Here is a 23059-nt window from a genome sequence, read left to right as displayed (position 1 = left end):
ACGGGGGGGGGCCTGGGCTGGGATTCGACGATCTGACCTGCGTGGTCTTCTAGTTCCCCGCCTTTGCTACACTGAGAAGCGGGACCCCGAGGGCAGACAAGGGCAGTGAAGGAAAAAGGACGAGGTCACGGGAGAATGTCCACCCTGGCTTCTGAACTGACGAGTGGACCAGGGTTTCCACCGGTGGCCTGCGCTATGCTCCCTCATTAACCAGGCAGTTTTCCCTTGCTGGCTCATGTTAAAGCCTTTCGAATGATTACCTTTAAATCACTTGTCACTCATGACAAAGCATCATTGTGTTGGTTGGAAAATTCTGACTGTACAGGCACAGAAGTTCTCAGCAAAAACAGGGACCTGTCGTTATTTTTAAGTAGCTATGGCAGCCTGGGAACCACAGAAAATTGTTTGTTCTTAAAACTCTTGATAATTCTGCAGAGCTTGAATGAAATCAACATTCTGGGGGGGGGGGTTTGAAGGAAATTATGACTTTGAGGAAATAACTAGGTACCTTCTGCACAATGTCAAAAGGCTAAAGTAGAAACTTGTGGTTACCCTCATTTACTAATAACCTATTCATTGTACTTAAGAGACTTGCCCACAGTTACATTGCTGTGTTAGCCAAATCAAAATTAGAAATTGTGGAAGCTGGGGCTTTAGCTCAGTGGCACCACACCTGTCTCACAAGCTCAAGGCCCTGAGTTCAATTCTTGATACTGAAAAAAGAAAAAAAGAAGAAGAAGGAGAAGAAGAAGAAATTGTGGTTTGCACAACCACTCTGGGATTTTATGCCTGTAACACACTCTCATTTAAGTGTACATACTTCTTACTGTCTAAGTGGAAAGAATAGAAGGGTAGAAAGTAACATAGCCACAAGTGCTAGAAGTCTAGTAGAGTTTTGGTTTACTGCAGACTTTTTTTTTCTATGTGTATGTTCACACAATATCAAGCTGAATATATTTAATTTTAAGTAGTATGGTTTATTCTGATTACAAAATAAATTTTAAAAGATTTTTATTGCAGAGCTTGTTTGTTACACATTTTACTAGCATAATCTATGTGACATATTGCTATGGAGTTTATTAATTTTTACAGATTTAAAAAGAAATGATGGGCCAGGGATTTAGCTCAGTGGTTCTGCAGCCTGCCTAGCAAGCACAAGGTCCCGAGTTCAATCCCCCATATGAAAGAAAGAAAGACTCAGATCATTCCTAATACATTTTAAAGATGAAGAAAACCATTACTATAGTTCCTTGCAATCAGAAATATGTTGCTTTTTGTTAGGTGCCTTTAGTGCTTATGGGAAAATGCTTATGTTTAGTTTCTCTTAGCTCATTTTCTCTTCTCAGCCATAAAGACTGAGCTTCTTAACTTGGGAGATCAGTGTATGGATTTGCAGGAGGACAGTCTTCAAACCCCCTGAAATAATAGGCAACATCATATGAAGTATTTTGTGGACAAGGTTAGGTTCTCCCCCCAAAGTTAAGATTTACTGGTGTTAAAATTTGTTAGAACAGTTTCAATTAATGTTTGAAAGTATGTCAATCTTATCAAGCATTGCTTCTAACTGTGAGGTGAAGAGTGTTTCAAACACCTGGGTTGAGGCAGAAGCTCAGCCCAGATAATGTGTAGGGCCACAGATTTGCCTAGGCTCTGAAGTCCTCTTGATAAAATATTTCAATTGGATTGGACATGATAGTATAAACTTGTAATCCCAGCACTCAGGAGGCTGAGGCAGGAGGATCACCAAAAATTTAAGGTCAGCCTGTGCTACATATAGTGAGATCAAATCAAGCCTGAACTACTTAGGGAAACCCTGTCTCAAAAACAACCAAAAAAAAAAAATCTTTCATTTCCAAATGTGTAGAAAGGAGTTCAGTACTGGCTTTAGGACAGTATCTTTTAAGATAAGAACCTGAGTTGCTTGCTGAAACTGTGGATTTCTGTGCCTCACATCTGGAGTATGGATTCTGATTTACATTTTGGGTAGAGCCAAAGAATTTATTCCCTTTTAAGTAAACATGCCTGGTGAGTTTTGTATCCTCAGATTTGAGACCCCTGTAATTATATGTGGAGTTTTTCTGGGAGAAGATTCATAATTTCCATTATATTTTCAAAGCAATCCATGATCTAAAAAAAAAAAATCCAGAGAAACTTTGGCATTAGGGAAAACTGTTTTGTTGTAGTTTCAGGGCTTCAGTACGGAAATCCCCCAACATGATGTTTTTCTTTACTCAGGTCTTCAGGCCTCAGCACCATGGTCCCAATTTTGGGGGGAAGATTTTATTTAAAACTTTTATCATTATTTATTTTTCTAGAAGTTTGTAGTACATAATGTCTATGTTCTTTGCTTGGAGTTGGTACATGTACATAACACATCTTAATTTCTTTTTTCATCGCATCTCTTGATCTCTTTCCCATTTGAGAAAAATCTATCTCCCTACTTATTTTATTTTGCTCTTGCTCAGAAACTGTAGTGTTTAAACTTGTATGTCTGGTTTATTTCACTTAACACTATTGTTTCAAGGTGCACCCATTTTCTTACAAATAACTCAAGTTTATCTTTCTTTATGGCGTGATAGTACCCCATTGGGTGTAAATACCACATTTTTCTTTATCCATTTATCTGTTGGTGAACATATATAGAACTTCCAACATTTGGCTATTATGAGTTGTACTGCTGTAAGCATGGATATTCATGTATCACTGTAACATGATGCCTTTAAGTCTTTCAGGAAGATACCTAGAAGGAGAAGAGCTGGGTCAAATGGAAATTCTGGTTTTAGTTTTTTGAGGAATCTCCCTACTGATTTCCATAGTGGTTGTACTAATTTACCTTTTCATATTATGTCTCCTCACCAAAATCTGTCTTTTTGTGCTTAGTAAAACCCGGTGACATCAAGCAGCCTATATTTTTAAGATGTTCACATATTTTCTTGGTTTAACTAAACCCTGTTCTTCCTTACATTTCTGATAACTTCAATTTTCTTTCATGACCATTCACTGTTATTTAGGAATTTAATTTGGCAGCTTCAATAGAATCTAACAGTGGTTTAAACAAGACAGTTGTGTCTTTCTCGTACAGTTATCTGAATGGATAGCAGTGATGGGATGGGTGGAGGTAGGCAGCTCCAGTGACCCAGGTTCATTCCATCTTTTTGTTTCACACCTCCTAAAGGGTATTGTCCTCCTCTCTATGGTGGAAGGTGCTTCACTCCATTAGTATCTGCATTCCAGGCCATTGGAAGAGGAAAAGAAGTAGGGGGTAAGTACCTCCCCTTTATTTTTAATTTTTATTTATTGCAGTACTGAGGATTAAACCCAATGTCTTTGCACTGAGCTACAGCCCCATTGGTTTCTTGTGTGTTTGTTTGTTTGTTTTTTGTACCAGGAATCAAACTCAGGTCCTTGCACTTGCAAGGCTGGCAGCGGAACCACTGAGCTAAATCCCCAGACCTAGTTTTGTTTTGTTTATTATTTTGAAACAGAGTCTCTCTCAATTGCTCAGACAGCTCAAATTTTCAATCTTTGCCTCAGTCTCTCAGAGTTGAGATCATAGGCACATACCACCACACCCAGCTTCAAGCAACTCCTTTTGAAAGATGTGACCAGGAAGTAGGATACATCTCTTTTATTCAGATCCTATTTACTATAATTTAGTGACATGACCACGCCTGGCTGCAAGCCAGTCTAGGAAATGCCTCTAGAGGAGTAGTTTGTATTGAGGTAAGACTTCAAGTCTGTCAGGTAGAAGAAAGGGAGCGGCTAGATGTTTCAAGGCAATCTCTGCTGTATCAACCAGTTAAATTTTCTGCTTTGAGTTAGTTTTGGGAATTTTTTTAACAGAAATTGTTCTTTGGGAAATTTTATTGACAGTTTTAAAGTGTCTATGATAGCTTCTTTCTTATTTATACTTTCTTTTGGTCTATGCTTTTGTTTTGACAAGCCACTGGCTTGTATATTTCATTATTTAGAAAAGCAGCTTTCGCCTGTCAGCTCTTTGTGTTTGTATTTTTATCCACAACCTTGTGTGTGTGTGTGTGTGTGTGTGTGTGTGTGTGGTACCAGACGTCAAACTCAGGACCTTACACTTGCAAGGCAGGTGCGGTGCCAGTCAGCTAAGTCCTCGGCCCTATCCAAGACCTTCTAATCCTCTTGCTTTCCCTGTGCTCTGCTTTTTAATTCTTCTTTAGTTGAATGGTTTTTTTTCATTCTTTTTGAAATTTTTATTTGAAAGTAAAAAGGGTACAAATTGAATTGCTTTCAATCTTTGGCAGCAATTCAGGAAATTTTAATTTATAGTTGCCTCATTTTCTCTTGTAAGAATTACATTTTTAAATTTTCTCTTTAACTCCATAGCTACTAAGGAGGTCTTGCTTTAATTTTCAGATGGTAAGTTTTTTCCCCATTCCAGACTTCTTTTTACATTTGTAATTGTAGTGATCACAGGACAGGATGTAGTCTATTCTTCTAAGCCAGAAATAGAAAAGTAGAATTAGTGCTAGGCACATCTGAACAAAATCTCTGCCATCTTATTTCGCTACAGTATCAAATGTTTATTTGGCATATTTTTTCCAATATAAAATGAAGACTGCTTAATGCTTTGTGGATTGAATTCCACTTTATCTTCCATTATCATTAATCTTGCTTCCTTTCTATTTGGGTTTGCCTCATGTACAAACAGCAGATAGAAAAACGTTTGAAAATGAAATTGGGAGGGTCATGCCAACATTTCTAATATCATTTACACTTTGATGTTGTGTTCTCTTTTCATGAAGCTACGGTCTCTGACTTCTTGAATAGTTTTACTCTTCCAAGAAAGCTAGGAAAAAGGAGATTCTTACAATATTTCATTATTAGATGAGTAGGAGATTGTTGCAAAGATTTAATTATTTTCTTTAGCTTCACACTGTGTGTTATTTAAGTGAAGAAAGTATAGGCCAGTGGTGGGAAACCTATGGCAGCACACATGTTACTGTGTTTTTCTTTTAAGACAAAAGATGTTTGTTTTTGTTTTTTTTAAACTGAAACAATATTCAAGTTTAATTATAGTGTTGGTGCTTTGCGACAAATAAATGGGTTTGGGGTTGCAGTTTGGCACTTGGTCTCTATCAGTGGTATAGGTTTGGGAATTAAATTGATTTGGTATCATGTGTCTGCATGGCCTTAGGTTAAGTAGTTTGAATTTTCTAAGCCTCAGTTTCCTCATTTATGGAATGGAAATGTAATTCCAGTTGGGTTGATGTGAAAACTAAATGAGAAAATATTTTAAGAGCTCCTAATGCAATGTTTGACTTTCTAGGTATGACTATGTTTAATAGTATTATTGTCTCGAGTCTTCATTAGCATGGATCTCTGTCCCTCACTGATCTTATGGGCTGCTCTTGTGTTCCCTTAGGGAGATCAGGCTCACTTGTATGTCAGGATTCCAACTCACTGAGTCTGAAATTCCCAAGGCAAGACTGATTTTCATGGCTTATTTCTCATCAGATATGGCCTTGCAAAACTGTACATTTTCCGGAGAAGAAAACACAGAGGCAGAGATTATGGCTGCTGTGGTTTTTTCAGTTGGACCTCTGGTAAGTTAGGGCCTTCTCTTTTTCTGTCTGGCTGTATTGAATTGAGAACATGTCTACATTTCCTAAAATCATGTGACTTCTGTGCCTCACTGACATTCTTCCTGGGAATAGAACTAAACTGATCCATGAAAATTAGATTTATCAATAGTAAAAGTTACAATCAATGGAAAGTATACAAAAAAGAAGTAATTACATAATTTATTGAGGTGGATGGTAGTTGTTTAGCTTATGAGTGTTATATAAGGAAAGAAATGGACAAATTCTTTGTGGAAAGTTCATAAGGAGAGCTTGATTTAACCTGGTACCTAATTGTAAGTGGGATTTAAATTGTCACAAAGTATTTGTGAGGATGTTCCAGGTGAGAACAGAGTTTCAGGGCAAGGCTCTGAGACAGTAAATAGTGGGTAACATAGTGATTCAAGTTGAAAAGTTGTAAAAAGATAGGGTGAAAATTAGATATTTAAGTTGAATTTTTTTACATTTCCCTAAAGACATTTAAATGAGTATATGTGTGTTCTTATGTATGTTTGGATGGATATCTAAGTGATTAGAAACTGGGCTAGTAGTGACTTTTTGAAGAAGATTCACAAGAAAGGTAATACCAACAAATATAATTTATTATAGTAGTTATCTGTGATCTTTATTAGTAATCTTTTATTTTCTGTTAAAAACACCCTGTTGAAAGACATAGTTTTCTCAGTCGTGTGTATGTTTGTCATTATCTCAAACAAAGTGAAAGATTATGATTGAATGTTACAATGGTACCTTAATTGTACCCCTTCCCAAAACAGTAAAGGGGGTTCCCCATGTATATTGCATGCACAATGGACCAGTGGTACCTGCTGAGGCTCTGCTACAGGTCAGAGGCAGCCTGTCACTGAGTAATCTCATCCTGTGTCCCTTCAGAAGCCTGAAATTACCCAGCCACATGAAGATCTGCACCTTCAAGCAGAAGAAGCAGAATTAGTAAAGGTAATACCTGCTATAGTATGTAAGAGGAATAAAGAGAAAGTTCCTCTCACTGCCCCAAATTCCCCAATATTCATAGTTTATTAGTTCACAGTGAATATTTGATAAGTATAGTAGCCCTGGGCTAGTAGCATCAATTTGCAGCCCCATGGGATTATTTAACATGCCCTTCTGCCCCTGTGTTTCCTTTAAATTGTTAGTTAAATCCTTGATCGGATTCAGATTTTTATTTTTTATAATATTTTGGCAATATTATTTCATAATGCTGGTTTTCAGCATCGGAACATACATGATGCCTGAAGCTTTTTCTTCTGTTAGCAGCCCCTAGTAATCCTTTGATTCATGAGTGCAACAAGGTGATGTTCTAATTCTCCCTTCCTCCTTTATTTGTACACTGGAGTAGTTCCTCAAAGAGAAACCTCCCCTCACCATTTACTGAGTTATAGGTGATCAGTATACAAACTATAGTTTTCATAGGACAGTGGTGGTGAACCAACAGCACAAGTGTTGTTTTTCTAAGACAAAGATGTTCATGTAGAGTTATTTTTTTCTAAACTAAAACCCTGGTATTCAGGTTTAATTGCAGTGCTGACACTTTATGATAAGTAAGTGGGTTCTGAGTTGCAGTTTGGCACTTGGTCTCTAAAATGTTCACCATCACTGGCATAGGAAAAACGGGACAAAGCATTGATTTTTTCTCTCTCATTATTTACTGTTTTGCAGACATTTTTCAGTGATTATGAGTAGGGTTTTTTAGTGGTTTATTATGAACTTTCAAATGTAAATGTATTAGATATTTTAAAACTCCATTGCAGTTATTATCTTTATTGTCCCATCATTGGTGAAGTTGTCACATGTATCCTATACATAACCTGAGGAATCTTTGATAACTTTGCTTTTTTTCTTTCTCTCTCATTGAGTTTATTGGTACATTTTAGGTAAACAGTACAGTTACATTCATCATTGGGATCTTGTACCCTTACATGACAGGCCTTGGTTCCATTTTTTCCCTTTGTCCCAGCCCTCCCTTCACCCCCTCCTCCCCTCCCTATTTACAAATACTTCATTTCCATTTTTTCATTTTCTCATATTTTTTTCTTTTCCCTTATTACCTTTCCCCTACCCTTCCCACTTTCCCTACACCTTTAGCCCTTTTCTTCCTATTTCACATTGTCGGTTATCTCATTAGGATATTATGTACTAGTATAGTTTTTCACACCAGAGAAACTATTCGATATTTACTTCACTTAGGAGTATATCCTCAATATGTATCCATTTTCCTATGAATGAATCTAATTTCTCATTCTTTATGGCTGAGTACTATTCCATTTTCTAGAAAAACCACATCTTCTTTATCCAGTCTCCAATTGATGGGCAAATGGGCTGTTTCCAAGTTTTAGCTATTACAAACTGTGCCACTATAAACATAGGTGCACATATATCAATGTGATATGATTCTTTTAATTCTTCTGAAAAGTTACCCAGCAGAGGGATGGCTGGGTCAAATGGAACTTCTAGTTCCAGCTCTTTGAGGTATCTCCATATTGATTTCCATAGTGGTTGTACCAGTCTGGACTCCCACCAACAATGGAGAAGGGTTCCTTTCTCCCCACAACCCCTCCAACATTTGTTATTGTTTGATTTCTTGATAGCAGCCACTCTTTGTGGGGTGAGGTGGAATCTCATTGTTGTTTTCATCTGCATCTCTCGAATGACCAGTGATGTGGAGCATTTTTTCATATATTTACTTGCTGCTTTTACTTCTTTGTCTGAGAAATGTCTGTTCATTTCAGATGCCCATTTTTGAATCGGGTCTTTATATTTGAGGGGGGCTGATTGTTTTGAGTTCTTTATATATTCTAGATAAGAGTCCTTTGTTCTTGCTTTTTAATGTAGAAAAATGTCCCAGCCCTGTTTCATTTTAGTGGGAAGTTATTTGTAGAGGCCACAATCTGGCTTTCATAATGCTACCTTATTAGTTATTGTTCTAGACACTTATAGGTGGATGAAGCTAGGAAACAAACTTTAGTTTTTTCCTTTAACATAAAATAATTCATGAATCTTTGCTGACAACTCCGGTTGAAACTCAGAACTATAGACTTTTTGAAAGCTAATCTCATCAGTATTACACTTATATCTTCTTTCTTTCATGCCAAATTTTTAGTTTTCAACAGCATCAATATAGTAATTTGCTTTATCCAACACTGTACACACAATACTTATAGAATAGCATTTCTGACACTAACATCAATATGATTATTTATTGAAAACATTTTAGTTTGTTTTTGTTTTGTGATTCTTTTGCTCCTTGAGTATGTCACAGATACATACAGAAAAATTACTGTTTTAAAGTCACTCAAAATAATTTCCCATGAATGGCTGTGCAATCAACTGGGTATGTTTTAATTTTTAGGGCTTGTTTTTAAAACTTCTCTATTTTAAAATAAACTGTTTACATGGTTCCAAAGTCAAATATATAAAACATGTTTAGAAACATCTACCTTCTACTTCAATTTCTTGTTTCTTCCTATCCCGAGTAGGATAAACTGACTAAAGAACCTCCCCAAAGTCCTGTGCTTTCTTTTCTTTCTCTGAGAGGGGTTATAATGTCTAAATGGTAAAATGTATCATTTATTAAGCTATACTGTATTGACTGGAACTGAGGGAAGATTGTTAACAGATAAACCAGCTTTTAAGGGAGAAAAGATGATTTAGATGGAAACTACTGACAGTTATAAAATATTTTAAAGACTCTTAGGGAGAGAGAAAACCATCCTGTTTGACTCCAAGTAATATAGTAGGACCAATACTTAGAATTTATAGTAAAGAAGATTCAAAGGTCTGAAAAAAAAGGCCTATCAAGTGAAACTCGGATGATGGAATAGGCTTCTACTTGTGGTTTTAAGTTCCTGTCATATATGCTATAAGGACCTTATAAGGACCTTTGCAAGTGTTAGGTCAACCTGAGCTACATAGTGAATTCAAGGCCAGCCTACAAAGCGAGACCCTGTCTTAAAAAAAAAAGAATTAGAGATATTAAGTCTGTACTATGCCACGGCAAGGTAGAAATATGATTGGGGGGCGGGGTACTGGGAGTTGAACCCAGGGCTTCACTATGAGCTAGATCATTGGTGTAACTTTTTAATTTTTATTTTGAGACAGGGTCTGGTTAAATAGCTAAATTCCCCAGGCTGGACTTCAACTTGTAGCCCTTGTGCCTCAACCTCCCAGGACACTGGGATTATAAAAGTGTGTCGTGTCACCACACCGAGCTAAAAACATGATTCTTTTTTTAGATTAGTCATATTTTGATGCTCAATAGTTATAGGTGATGACTCACCCCCATATGAAATGGTATGGGACGAGAGCTCAGAAGGAGCAAGAAGTGTGACTTGACTGAAGACTTTGTATTGTTTTGGGATTTATACACTATTACTTATGTCAGAGTCTGTGCCACCTGTAAAACATGATGCTTTTAAAAATTATTTTTTATTTTCTCCACACTATTTTGTGGTAAAACTATTTGATATTAAATGTTCCTATAAGCAAATAATTTGTAGTGCAGACAGTTTTTATTTTCCTGACATCCACGTTATACAACTCTAATCACTAAATCCTTCCTCATCACTGAAGGGTGTGCTGCTCTTCATCCTCTGACGCTGTGAATCCCCTGACGTTGAGGGGCCCCCTTCTCTGGGTTTCCTTTTGTTCTGTTCTTCAGTCTTGGCTTCCTGGGACACGATGGCTTGGCTGACACTGTCGAGAGTGGGGTCTTCCCCTTCATATTCACTTTCTGCTATGTCCTCAATTTCTTCTGATTTGGCAATTTTCTTTTTGGTCTTCTTTTCCTTCTTCTTTGGAGGCTCACATTCTCCAAGCATATTTTTTGGACAGGTATAACTTAAGTGTCTGCTTTCAGTAGTTTCGCCTTTGGATGAATTCAGCAGCTCTCCCATTGTTAGTAACAATGCTTGCCTTTATCACTCTACCAAACAATTGTTTGATGTTTGTGGCTCTGGTACAGTTTTGTGCAGTCTTTATCCAAAAATAATATAAATACAACCACTTTACTCTTCCTCATATCTTTGTCTTTCATTATAGAATTCTTTACAACTATGCTATACTTGGAAAATATCCCGTATAAGTCGTTTGTCAGGGAGAAGGGCAAGTTGGACACATACACTGTGCTCTTATTGGAGCCAAGCCACCACTCATTTCTTCAAGGACCACAGCCCTGGTGCAGCAGGGATTCAACCCTGACTTTTCCTCGCCCCTCACAGCAGCCTGGGCATCCCGTGTCCTGGGGGTGGGAAGGCAGTTGGTACAGAGCCCAAGGGTCATGGCTGCAGAGGGGCCCAGCATTCTGTGGGGCCACATTGGTGGTACCTTTTTTATTTTTTGAAACAGGATCTCACTGTGTATTCTAGGCTGGCCTTGAACTCACTAGATTCAAACTTGCAGTGATCATCCTGCCTCAGCCTCCCAAGCGCTGGTGCTGGGATAACAGATGTGCACCACAACGCCCAGCCAGGTTGACCTTTAAAATCATTTAGTGATCCTGTTTTTTGCAGTTCTTCTCTAGTTTTATATTTCCCTCTACCTAACAAGTCTAATTGTACATAGTCTCGGTTATTGCTCTATATTTATTTTAGGAATCAGTGACATTTAAGGATGTGGCCATAGACTTCACACTGGAAGAATGGAAGTTGATGGACACCACACAGAGGAAACTGCACAAGGATGTGATGCTGGAGAATTACAGGAATCTGGTCTCCCTGGGTAAGGATAACTTATTTTTGTATTGATGGATTTGCCCATTTAACTACATTTGCAAAGAATATAGACTAGAGCTTCAAAAGTACTTCACTGAATTGAGTTTAAAATGGAGGCATTCACAGTTTCTCAGCACACTGTTGGAAGTTATACTCTTCTTCTTAACTAAATCCTGTGCTCATTATGTAGTAGGAAATATGTTTCTTTGGAATCAGATTGCTGAAAGTGCCACAGACTTAGGACCAAAGTTTTTTCTGATCCCTTCCATAAAATGGGAATTATCATTGCTTCTAGAAAGAAAGAAAGAAATGTGTTCATTTTTTTCTGAATTCAGATTATTTTCATGATCCCACCACACAGGATCATACTGCTGAGCTCCCTTGAGATGCTATATAATTCTCTAGGACCTTACTATATAACAGCACATTCTCTTACAATAGGGATGTCCACTGTATATCTGTGTTTTCCAGTATGGCAAGTGCTAGCCACCTGTGGCTTGGAGCACTAAAAATTTGACTACTCCATCTGAAGAAGTGAATTTTCAATTTTACTTAATTTTAAATACCTTCACTTCAGGTTTGAATAGTCACATGTAACTGTTGGCAATCACATTGGACAGTGTAGCTCTAAAACTTCCTGTAATGACTACCCTATACAGAGTAAGAGTTGGAACTGTATTTGGTAATAGGTTTTGCTTGTAGCTTCAACTAAGTCCTATTTCTTTTTCTCTGAACAGGGCTTGCAGTTTCCAAACCAGATATGATATCTCATTTGGAGAACGGAAAAGGACCATGGACATTGGTGAGAGAAATTTCCAGAACCCCCTACCCAGGTAAGTTAAACAAAACCATAAAAATAGTGTTTCTTTCAAATAATAGGTCGTGGGGAGATACTCAACAGAATATAGGAAACATTTTTGGTAGTATTTGTCCAAAGCTGCCCAAAGAGAACACTCCCTCCCCATTTCTGTCTCTCTCTGCCCGTCCCTGTTGCTGTGTCTCCTTTCCCCAGTCTTTTTCTTCCACTTTTGGCACTGTGTCCTATCTGATTTGACTTTCTTGGGAATATAATTTTCACAAAATTTCTTCATTTCTTTATTTAAGCATTCATAACATACCCTTTTAGTTCTATCCTTTCCATTTAACTTTATGTTCTTCTCATTTGTTTCACCATTTATTTCTCTGAAAATAATTTCCTAAACTTCACCACTGTCAATTTTGAGTGAAATCTGTTTACTTGTGATTTGATGTTTGTTCTTCACCTACAAGGCTGCTGCGGCACTATGGGGGACTCTCGCCCTATCCTTCTGGTACTTAACTAATTGAGGATACAGAGAAGAAATCAGTTGAAAATCAAAATGCAATGTTCATTTACTTAATCAGTATTTATTATATATTTATATTCTGTGAACTAGGTTGGTACTAGGGCAACAGCAGTGAGTACGATATAACAACTCCCTGTACTCATGAAGGTTTAGTTTCAACAAGTAGATCATTAATAAGTAAATAAAAACTAAATGATGGCTGTAATGCCTTTTAGCTATGAGATAAATGGGAAGATATAAAAAATAATGGGGAAGCCCATGAAATACCTTCTCCATATGGGGTAGTTGGTGGAGCCCTTCGAGAAGATGACGTTAAAGTTGACCTGAGCTGTCAGAAGAAGCCAACCAGGGGAAGAGAAGAGAAGAATTCCAGGAAAAAGGAACAGCAAAGCCACAAGGACCTGATATGGCAAAGCTCATAATATGGTCTAGAAATCAAAAAGAAGCCTGTGAAGGCCAGGGATTTAGCTCAGTGGCAACCCTCCTGCCTCGTAAGTGCAAGGTCCTGAGTTCAGATACCCGGTGCCAGAAAAAAAAAAAAGCCTGTGAGACTGAGGCATAAGTGGAGAGAGACCTATATTGAATGAGATTAGAGGGGTGGACAGGAACATGCAGGGTTTAGTAGATGATGGTAAGGAATTAGGAGTCCAAGTGAGCTGAGTACAAAAGCATGGAATGGTTTTAGTTAAGAATTTTTAGAAAGTAACCCTGTTTATGAAGATGGAATTTAAGAGCTTAAAGCAGACAGTAAGTTAAGAGGTGATTACAACAGCATAGGCAGGAAATGATAGTAACTTTGATTAGGGATGATTGTGGTGGAGATGGGAAGAAATAAATGGATCTTAGTTCATTTGAGAGTTTGTTTTATTATAGTACCATCCATATATCATCATATATTGGATATGAAATATCCAAATATCCAAATATGAAATGTTATTTATACTTAAAGCAGTTGCCATTTCTGATGCCTCCATGTACAATTCCAGCTTCTCAGAAAGCTGAAGCCAGAAGATCACAAGTTTGAGACCAAGCTGGACAACTTAGTAAGACATTGTCTCAAAATAAAAAATTTTGAAAAGAGCTGAGGGTATAGCTCAGGAGTAGAGTGTTTATCTAGCATACATGAGGCCCAGGACTCAACCCCCAGTACCAAAAAGAAACAAAAAATTGAATAAGTAAAGGGAAACATGGAGATAATTTTAGATGAATCTTGTAGAGATTTTTTTCCTCTCTTTTAAGGAGATAGGGAAAAATGGGGTAGTGACTGCTGGAAAATAGGGAGTAAAGAAAAGCACTCTTGTTTTTGAGACAAGTTTCTAAGGCATGTTTCAGTGCTAAAAGGCACACCTCAGTGGAGAGGGAGAAGTTACTGTGGCAAGACAAATATGATGCCACAGAAGGACTAAGGTGTTTGAGAATGTTTAAGGTGACAAGAAGAAGGCATTTACCCCTGATAAACAGAGAGGGCAGCTCCTGTGTTCTAACACTAGCCGAGATGGAGAAAGCTGGTACAGATGTAGGGCAGCATTCTGTCATGGTAACTTCCATTTCTTTAAAATGTGAGAGGAGGTTATTATGAAGTGACAGTGAGAGAAGAGTTGTGAAAGGGAGTTTCTGTTTTATGGCATATAGGATTCACTAGGTACATTGAAGTTATCTTGGCCTGAAGTTTTTATTGTAGAAAGTATTTAATTATGGTTCATAGTACTTGTACAACTATTTGTATTACTTATTTTTATTTTGCTTATCAAATTGTGTTTTTCTAGGAATTAGTCCAGTGAACCTAAAATTTATGTTTATTAGTATACTATCCTTTGTTTATCTTTTAAATATCTATATAGAATAGCAAGACCCTGTCTCAAAAATAACAAAAAAACTATATAGATCTAAAGTGACATCTATCTTTGCATTCTCAATAGTGAACTTCTTTCTTTAATCTTAATTAGTCTTTCTAGGGTTTATCAGTCTCATTTGGCATTTAAAGCACCATTCTGTCCATGATTCTTGTGCCTTCAGTTTGTTTCACTACTTTCAATTTATTTCATTATTTTTGCATTCTTAAGATTTAATTTGAAGATTCTCACTAAATGATTTGGTTGCATAATAATATATTGATTTTTCAGTCCTTTTTCTAATAATGTATTTAGGGCTATTAGGACTATATGAAACTTATTTTATGCGGCTCTCTGGGGGGACCCCGTCCAGCGGGGAATAGGAGGTGAGAGCCGCCTCTTATTCGTGGGTCATCAGAGGCCGATCCGATCTTGAATGTCTGTGAAGGAAATCTTTAAGAAGTTAGAGCACACGGCCCAAGTCTGGTTTCTGATCAAAGGCTCTTTATTGGCTCAGCAAAACGATTATATACTGTTATCCCAGGGGGAAGGTTCAGCAAGCTTACTGGACAGTTCAAACAAATCCTCTACCAATCACATGAGTCACTCAAGCATTTAACCATACAGCAATCAGTATTTTACCAAATGTGGGGAGGGGTAAGTGGGAAGGCATACATCAACAGTTAACCCTATGCAATCTTTAACTTAACAATCTCTAGGGGCAAGCAGGACAAGGAAATACCACCGGCCTCCTGCTCCAGATCCCGTGACCCTGTGGTTAGCACAAAGGGCTATTTTTTCTGTAAGATTCCCTGTTTGCCCAGGGGCTAGACCTGCCAAAAGTCACGTATGTAGTCTAGTGGGATTTTTCCACCGAGGCAAAGGCTAAGGTTGAGGGCAGCCATCTTATGCAGGCCCAAGCAGTCTCTCACAATTTTACACAGCATCTTCATAATTTCTGAGTTCAGAGTATTGTGAGGTCTTTGACAATTTGATGTCTTTGGTTATTTTGAAGTTATTTTTTTAATTTTGTGTTTTGTGGCAATTTTCTAGTATCTTATCTTTAGTTCTTATATGGTCAGAGGATATGCTATATATAATTTTAGTCTGTAAATTTCTTAAACGATTTATTTGCCACATAGTCCATTTTAATAAACATTCTGTGCACTTAGAAAAAACATCTGTAGGTCTTGGATACAGGGGTCTAGATATTTCAAGAAATCCTTTGTTAAGCATGTTACTAAAAATTTTGTACTTACAGCTTATTCTATCAACTGTGGAGATTTAAAATTTTTTAATTCATCTGATTATTGCTTTGTATATTTTGAATTTGTATAATTAGGTAAATACAAAGTTATTACTATATATCTTTTTGGTAATTGGACCTTTTGTCATTATGAAGTGTTATTTTTGCCTTTAGGTCTTTTATGCCTGATATTAATATCACTTAAACATCATTCTTCTGATTATTGTTGTTAAGGTATATCTTTAATCTGCTCATTTTTACTTTTTATATATCATTATGATTTATGTATCTTTTATAAGAGGCATATGGTTCATTGTTTTTAACCGGCCTGCCAATTCATGTCTTTTGGAGTATTTTGTGCATTTGTACATAATATTTTTCATAATATTTAACTCTGCCATCCAACTGTGAAAATGTTTTTGTTTGTTCTGTGTTTTCTTCCTATTTATGCCTTCTTTTAGATTTATCTTGGCTTTTTTTTTTTTTTTTTTTTTGTACCAGCAACCAAACTCAGGACCTTACACTTGACAGTAGGTGCGGTACCACTGAGCTAAACTACTGGCTTTCATATTTTATTCTTTTTACCCCTTCTATTCAGTTTTAACTATATAATTTTTAATTTTTGTGTAGTGATTAACCCCAAAACTAAAGCGTGCTTCCTTTATTTATCAGTCTAGTATAGGCTTTTCCATCTTCTCAAAATATATAGGGAATATAGAACAGATTAGCCCACTTAATGTCAATATATTTTTGAAATTTGTGTACTAATTTAATACTTTATATGCCAAATTTTATGACATTATTATTGTTCTATAGAGTTAATATTCATTTAAATTTGCTCACATTTTTATTTGTTAATTTTGTTGTTGTTCATTTTTTGAGCTTGTATTTGGGATTACTTTTCTTTGCCTAAAGACACCCTTCAGTATTTACTTTTATTCAGACATATTGATGTCATATTCTGCTATGCACCCCCTTTTTTTCTGCCTACAAATTCCTTTAACTTTCATTTTTGAAGGTTATTTTTTGTAAGCTTCCAAATTATAGAATGGAGTTGTAAAGTCTTTGTTGCAACTATTCTGCTCTGCTATTGTAGCACACAAGCATCCATGGATACTACATTAACCACTGAATGTGGTTGTACACCACTAAAATTTTATCTGTGGAAAATTAAATTGAACTTTATATAATTTTGATGGGTAGCAATATATATTTTTATATACTTCAATCACTTAAAAATGTAAAAAACTATTCTTACCTTGCTGGCTTTTCAAAAATAGATGGCAGACTGGATTTGGCTGTAGTTCACAACCTCTAATCTAATTGTTACTCCTTCAAGAAAATCTTTTTTTTTTTCCCCTGTGACTACTTTTAATTTGGTTTTTTTGCAGTTTTATTGTGTGCTTTACTGTGTTGTTTTTATTTCTCATGCTTGAAGTTCATTAGCTTCTAAAACTTGATTTTTTTAATCCATTTTGGAAAATTTTCAGGGATTATTTCTTTAAATTGTCATTTTCATTTCTCTTGCTAGCTTCCCAGAACTCTGATTACATCTGTTGTACACATTTTCATTCTATCTTGTGTGCCTATTATACTTTTTAAATGTGTTTTCAACATTCTATGCTTTGATATGAATATTTCCCACTCTCCTGCCTTCTGTTAATTCTCATGCTATTATCTGCTATGCTCTTAGCCCATATTTGAATTATTTATTTATTTATTTATTTTTTTCAGTACCGGGGATCAAACTCTGGTCCTTGTGCTTGTGGAGCAGGCACTGGAACCACTGAGCTAAATCCCTAGCCCACTCATATTTGTATTCTTAATTTAGTTTTCATTTCTATGGTTTCCATTTGGTTCTTATTTTGTACTAATAATTCTTTGATGAAATTGTTAATTCTTGTCTTATTTTCTTAAATATACTTATCATGGTTATTTTAAAGTTAAGTCTAAGATATCAGTTATCTGAATTCATTTTAGATCTTTTTTGTTTTATTCTCCTGATTTTTTTCTTTTCTCATTTTTCTCTTCATGTATGTCTGTTATTTTTTATTGTCAGCTATTGACTATTAAACCTATTGCAATAATTTGCGGTTTTGGATTATGTTTTCTGTAGAGGATTAATGTTTGCTTTTGATGGGCTGCTAGACTAGGGGCTCTAATATTCCTCAGTCATCTTAATTAAATTGGAAATTTAAATGTGCAAGGTCTTATTACTTAAGGAAGTTGGTGTGTTTCTTAATCATTCTATACTTAGGATATATAATCGTGAGGTTCCAGCCAAACGCTAGAGGTTCCATTGTTTTCTACTTTGGTGGCCAGAAATTCACTGTCTGTCTTGCCCTTGGGTCCATTGAAAGTTTGGCTTACCTATTTAGTCTATCAGCCACTTTTTAGACAATTAAAATATATCCGTGGGGGAAAGAACATCAAATATCAGGATCTCTTTTTGGGTTTTCCTTCTTGTAACTTTTTAAGCCTTCGTGGCTTTCAGATGCTTTCAAATGGACTTTGTTTCTATATTTTGTCTGACCCTTCTCTAATTGTTCTCAATAATAATGTTAGTTACTTAGTCTAATATCACAAAAGTGTAATTCTCTCACATATGAAAGATTATTTTCCTGTTTTTTGTTCTTTTTCTTTGGAAGTAATATTTTACTTTCAAGGAAGATGAGAAATTAGCCTATATATATAATGAAGTCTCTGCAAATACATATATTAAAGAAAATTTATAATTGCTAATTAACATAATAGTGATGTTTCTGCATGCTAAGCTTTTAGAATTTTATAGCATTTTAAACCAAATGTATCTGCTTTCCATGTATGTATATCTATAGATATAGATATAGATATAGATATAGATTTGTTGAGACTGGTTTTCTGTATGTAGCCCAGGCTGGCCTCAAACTCTTGATGATCCTCCTGCCTCAGCCTCCTGCATGCTGGTATTACAGGTGTGTACCACCATGCCTGGCTATTAAATGCAGATTATAAAGTAATAAAAATCATTCTACTAAAGAAGGTTTTGATCCAACTTGTTTTTAAATATTCAGGCATAATTGCCTGAAAATTAATTAAGTTTCAAAAGTCATATATCTTTAAAAAATATTAAATTGCCTGTACAAATAAATGATAAGACCATACCTTACACTAGAATTTTTTAATGAATTATTGACAAATCTTCAAAAATGTTCTTAGAATCTATAAAAACATGTCCATACCTAAGGAAAATTACCACTATTTGAAAAGTCAATAACTGCCGATAATAAGTTTTTGACAAATTTGTTCAATTTACTTTTTGAAATTCGTTATCTTTCTCCAGAAAATTTTTTTAAAAGGTATGTAAAAGCTGGGAGTGGTGGTACATAGCTATAGTCACAGCACTCTTAAGAGGCTGAGGCAGACAAATTGCAAGTTCCAGCCCAATCTGATCCATTTAGTGAGACATTGTCTCAAAATAAAAGAATAAAGTGCTAGGGATATAGCTCAGTCCAAAAGTTCTGGGTTTGGGCCGGGGATTTAGCTCAGTGGTTCGGGGGCCTGCCTTGCAAGCGCAAGGACCTGAGTTCGATCCCTGATACCAAAAAATCCTGGGTTTAATCCCCAGTACCACCAAAAAAACAAAGAATATGTAAACAGACCTGAATAAAGTACTTTGCCAGGAAACTACTATACCAGGGAATTTTAAGAAAGCCTTTACACCAAAAGCAGATAAATGAGAAGAAAGGACTAGTGTCAGCTTATAAAGAATGCATTCTGTAGAGGTTGGTGCTAAAGCAAAGGAGAAGGGAGAAATACTAGAGAGGCTTAGGATGCTAAGTATGTTTTCATTGCTTTTTGTAACAGAGAAAAATCTCATTAAATTTGCCTCTTTTGTTCTATGCACAACCGCTGTCCCTTAATCCTACCTCGAAAACAAGGTCAGTTGGCAAGCAGTTAAAACTAAATAATCATGTTTCATTTTTATTATCATGTTTACTGAGCTTTCTCCAGTTTAGGAGTTACTTGATTTTTCTCTTTTTTCCTTGTAGACTTGGAGACCAAACCTGAAACCAAGAATGCTATGCTGACAGAGGGTATTTTTGAAGGTTTATCACAGGAGATTATACTAGAGAAACTCAGAGAGAATGATCTATGGGACTCCACAATGGGAGGATTATGGAAGTGGAGTGACAGAATTTTTAGATGGCAAAATAGTCAAGAGAGTCATTTAAATCAAAGAATAGTAACATACTGGAAAACTCCCATTCATCAAAGAGGCATCAGATTTGGATCTCCTCTTCCAGAACCAGGAATTATTACAGAAGAGTCCCATGGAAAATGCCAAATATATAAGGAAAGTTTCACAGAGAATTTAAATTTGATTGCAGATGACCATTTGGGGAAAATAATTTATAAGAATACAGAAGGTAACAAAGCCCTAAGACAGATCTCAGAACTTACATTGAAAAAAAAATCTAATAATAAAGAAAAACCATATAAATGTAGTACATGTGAAAAGGCCTTTCGTTATAGGTCATTATTCATTCAACACCAGAGAACTCACACTAAAGAAAAACCATATGAATGTAATGAATGTGGGAAAACATTCAGCCAACCTTCATATCTTAGTCAACATAAAAAAATTCACACAGGAGAAAAACCCTATAAATGTAACGAATGTGGAAAAGCCTTCATTGCTTCTTCATCACTTATGGTACATCAGAGAATTCATACTAAGGAAAAACCTTATCAATGCAATGTCTGTGGAAAATCTTTTAGTCAGTGTGCCCGTCTTAATCAACACCAACGAATTCAAACTGGAGAGAAACCTTATAAATGTAGTAAATGTGGGAAAGCTTTTAGTGATAAATCAAAACTTTCAAGACACCAGGAAACTCATAATGGTGAGAAACCTTACAAATGTAATGATTGTGGGAAAGCCTTTAGGAATAAGTCATATCTTAGTGTACATCAGAAGACCCATACTGAAGAGAAACCATACAAATGCAATGAGTGTGGGAAATCTTTCAAGAATACCACAATTTTTAATGTCCATCAGAGAATTCATACTGGAGAGAAACCCTTTAGATGTAATGAATGTGGGAAAGCCTATAGAAGTAATTCAAGCCTTATTGTACATATCAGAACTCATACAGGAGAAAAACCCTATGAGTGTAATGAATGTGGAAAAGCCTTCAACCGCATAGCAAATTTCACAGAACATCAAAGAATTCATACAGGAGAGAAACCTTATAAATGTAATGAATGTGGAAAAGCATTTATTAATTATTCATGCCTTACTGTACACCACAGAATGCATACAGGAGAGAAACCCTACAAATGTAACGAATGCGGAAAGGCCTTTATGCGTTCTTCATCTTTAATCATACATCATCGTATTCATACTGAAGAGAAACCTTATCTATGTAGCGAATGTGGGGAATCCTTCAGAATAAAGTCTCACTTAACTGTACATCAGAGGATCCATACTGGGGAGAAACCATATAAGTGTGCTGATTGTGAGAGAGCATTCACTAAAATGGTAAATCTCAAGGAGCATCAGAAAATTCATACTGGAGTGAAGCCCTATACATGTTACGATTGTGGGAAGTCCTTCAGAACTAAGTCATACCTTATTGTTCATCAGCGGACCCATACTGGAGAAAAACCATATAAATGTAATGAATGTGATAAAGCTTTCACTAATACATCACAGCTCACTGTGCATCAAAGAAGGCACACAGGAGAGAAACCCTACAAGTGTAATGAGTGTGGGAAGGTTTTTACAAGTAACTCAGGTTTCAATACCCATCAGCGAACACATACTGGAGAGAAACCATTCAAATGTAACGACTGTGGGAAAGCATTTAGCCAGATGGTGCATGTCACAGAACATCAGAAAATCCATAGTGGAGAAAAGCCCTATAAGTGTGATGTCTGTGGAAAAGCCTTCAGGAGGGGTTCATACCTCACGGTGCATTGGAGAACACATACTGGAGAAAAGCCCTATACCTGTAAGGAATGTGGAAAAGGTTGTATTACTCTATCACAGCTAACTCTACATCAGAGAATCCATACTGGGGAGAGGCCATATAAATGTGAAGAATGTGGAAAAGCCTTCAGAACTAACTCAGACTTCACTGTACATCTGAGAATGCATACTGGAGAAAAACCCTATAAATGTAATGAATGTGGGAAAGCTTTCAGGAGTAGCTCAAGTCTTACTGTACATCAAAGAATACATCAGAGAGATGCTCAGTTAGTATAGAGAACAATAAGTCATTAGTCCATGTGTCAATTCGTAAGAAGACTACTAGAAACTAAGTTTTATGAATATAGGAAAAACTTCAGTAGAAATTTACTAAAAAAATACATTTAAAAGACTATAAATATAATGTGAAAAAGCATTTAGCTATTTTTAGAAATTACAGAATAGTTCACACTAGAGAAATATGTACAAATGAAAAGTTTCATCTGTATTTCATGCTTTGCTCACTCACCATTATCTAAAATTAATTGCCTAAGCATATATTTGGCATTTTTTCCTACAATTTCTTGTAAATCTAGAGGTGCTTTATGGTTTTTTTTAATATCAAGCCTTTATCATATATGTAACAAATTTTTTCCTTACTCTACTTTGTCTATGTTTTTTTATGTCACAACATTCAAATTTTTACACTAAAATATATATCTTTTTAGGTTCTTGATTTACTTTTTAAATTAAAAGATATATCCTTGGGTCAGGGATTTAGCTCAGTGGCACCGCACTTGCCTCACAAGCACAAGGTCTTAAATTCAATCCCCGGTACAAAACAAAAGAGAGAGAGAGAGATCCTTAATCTCTAGGATTACTATTGTTTTGATTATTTTTTATTTTTCATTCTTTAATCCATCTGAGCTGACTGACTTCACAAAAGAGCTACTCTAAATGGCCGTTAACCTATCAAAAATTTTATACCTAAATATTACTCAGGGAGATGCAAATTTAGAACACTAATGAGATCAGACTTTCATGTGGGTTGAAAAAAATTAAACCATGTACTCTAAACTTAAAGATTATGTAACTCATTTTTCCACCAGCAACCCAGCAATATATACTATTTTAGATATTGTTTGACAGCATTTTCATAAAATAAAAATATCATAAAAATATTATCAATGCAAAAGAATGCAAATAAACATTTTTCTTGAATTATTGTTTTTATATGTGGGAAAAGAATTCCCAAATACAAACAAAGTTAGTGTCAAATAATAGGGAAATGATTAAATGTTATAACAGTATTTTAGAACAGCCTGAGAATTTTAAAAACAAGTTATACTAATTGACTTAAAGGTTTGTTAAAGTATTTTGATAAAT

The 23059-nt window shown here is 35.9% G+C and overlaps 1 protein-coding gene and 1 pseudogene across 2 annotated transcripts in view; one reads left to right on the top strand and one right to left on the bottom strand.

Moving 5' to 3' along the window:
• The window catches only part of Znf624 (zinc finger protein 624), a 22945-nt gene extending 838 nt beyond the window's left edge, over positions 1-22107 (top strand). Inside the window, exons 2-7 of one of the 2 annotated variants that reach the window (XM_033762773.1) lie at positions 3176-3262; positions 5488-5576; positions 6483-6548; positions 11198-11324; positions 12055-12150; positions 19752-22105. In XM_033762773.1, the coding sequence (XP_033618664.1) occupies positions 5490-5576; positions 6483-6548; positions 11198-11324; positions 12055-12150; positions 19752-21970 (2595 nt within the window). In that variant the 5' untranslated portion in view covers positions 3176-3262; positions 5488-5489 and the 3' untranslated portion in view covers positions 21971-22105. Of the gene's footprint in view, positions 1-3175; positions 3263-5487; positions 5577-6482; positions 6549-11197; positions 11325-12054; positions 12151-19308; positions 19641-19751 lie in introns of those variants that run through there. The other variant, XM_033762774.1, reaches the window with a different exon arrangement.
• Positions 10148-10760, bottom strand: LOC104858575 (annotated as a pseudogene).
• Positions 22108-23059: the final 952 nt, after the last annotated feature.

This window comes from Fukomys damarensis, unplaced genomic scaffold, assembly GCF_012274545.1.
Source record: "Fukomys damarensis isolate Sample0158 unplaced genomic scaffold, DMR_v1.0_HiC HiC_scaffold_13, whole genome shotgun sequence".
NCBI classification, from domain to species: Eukaryota; Metazoa; Chordata; class Mammalia; order Rodentia; family Bathyergidae; genus Fukomys; species Fukomys damarensis.
This window is presented reverse-complemented; position numbering and strand designations above follow the sequence as displayed.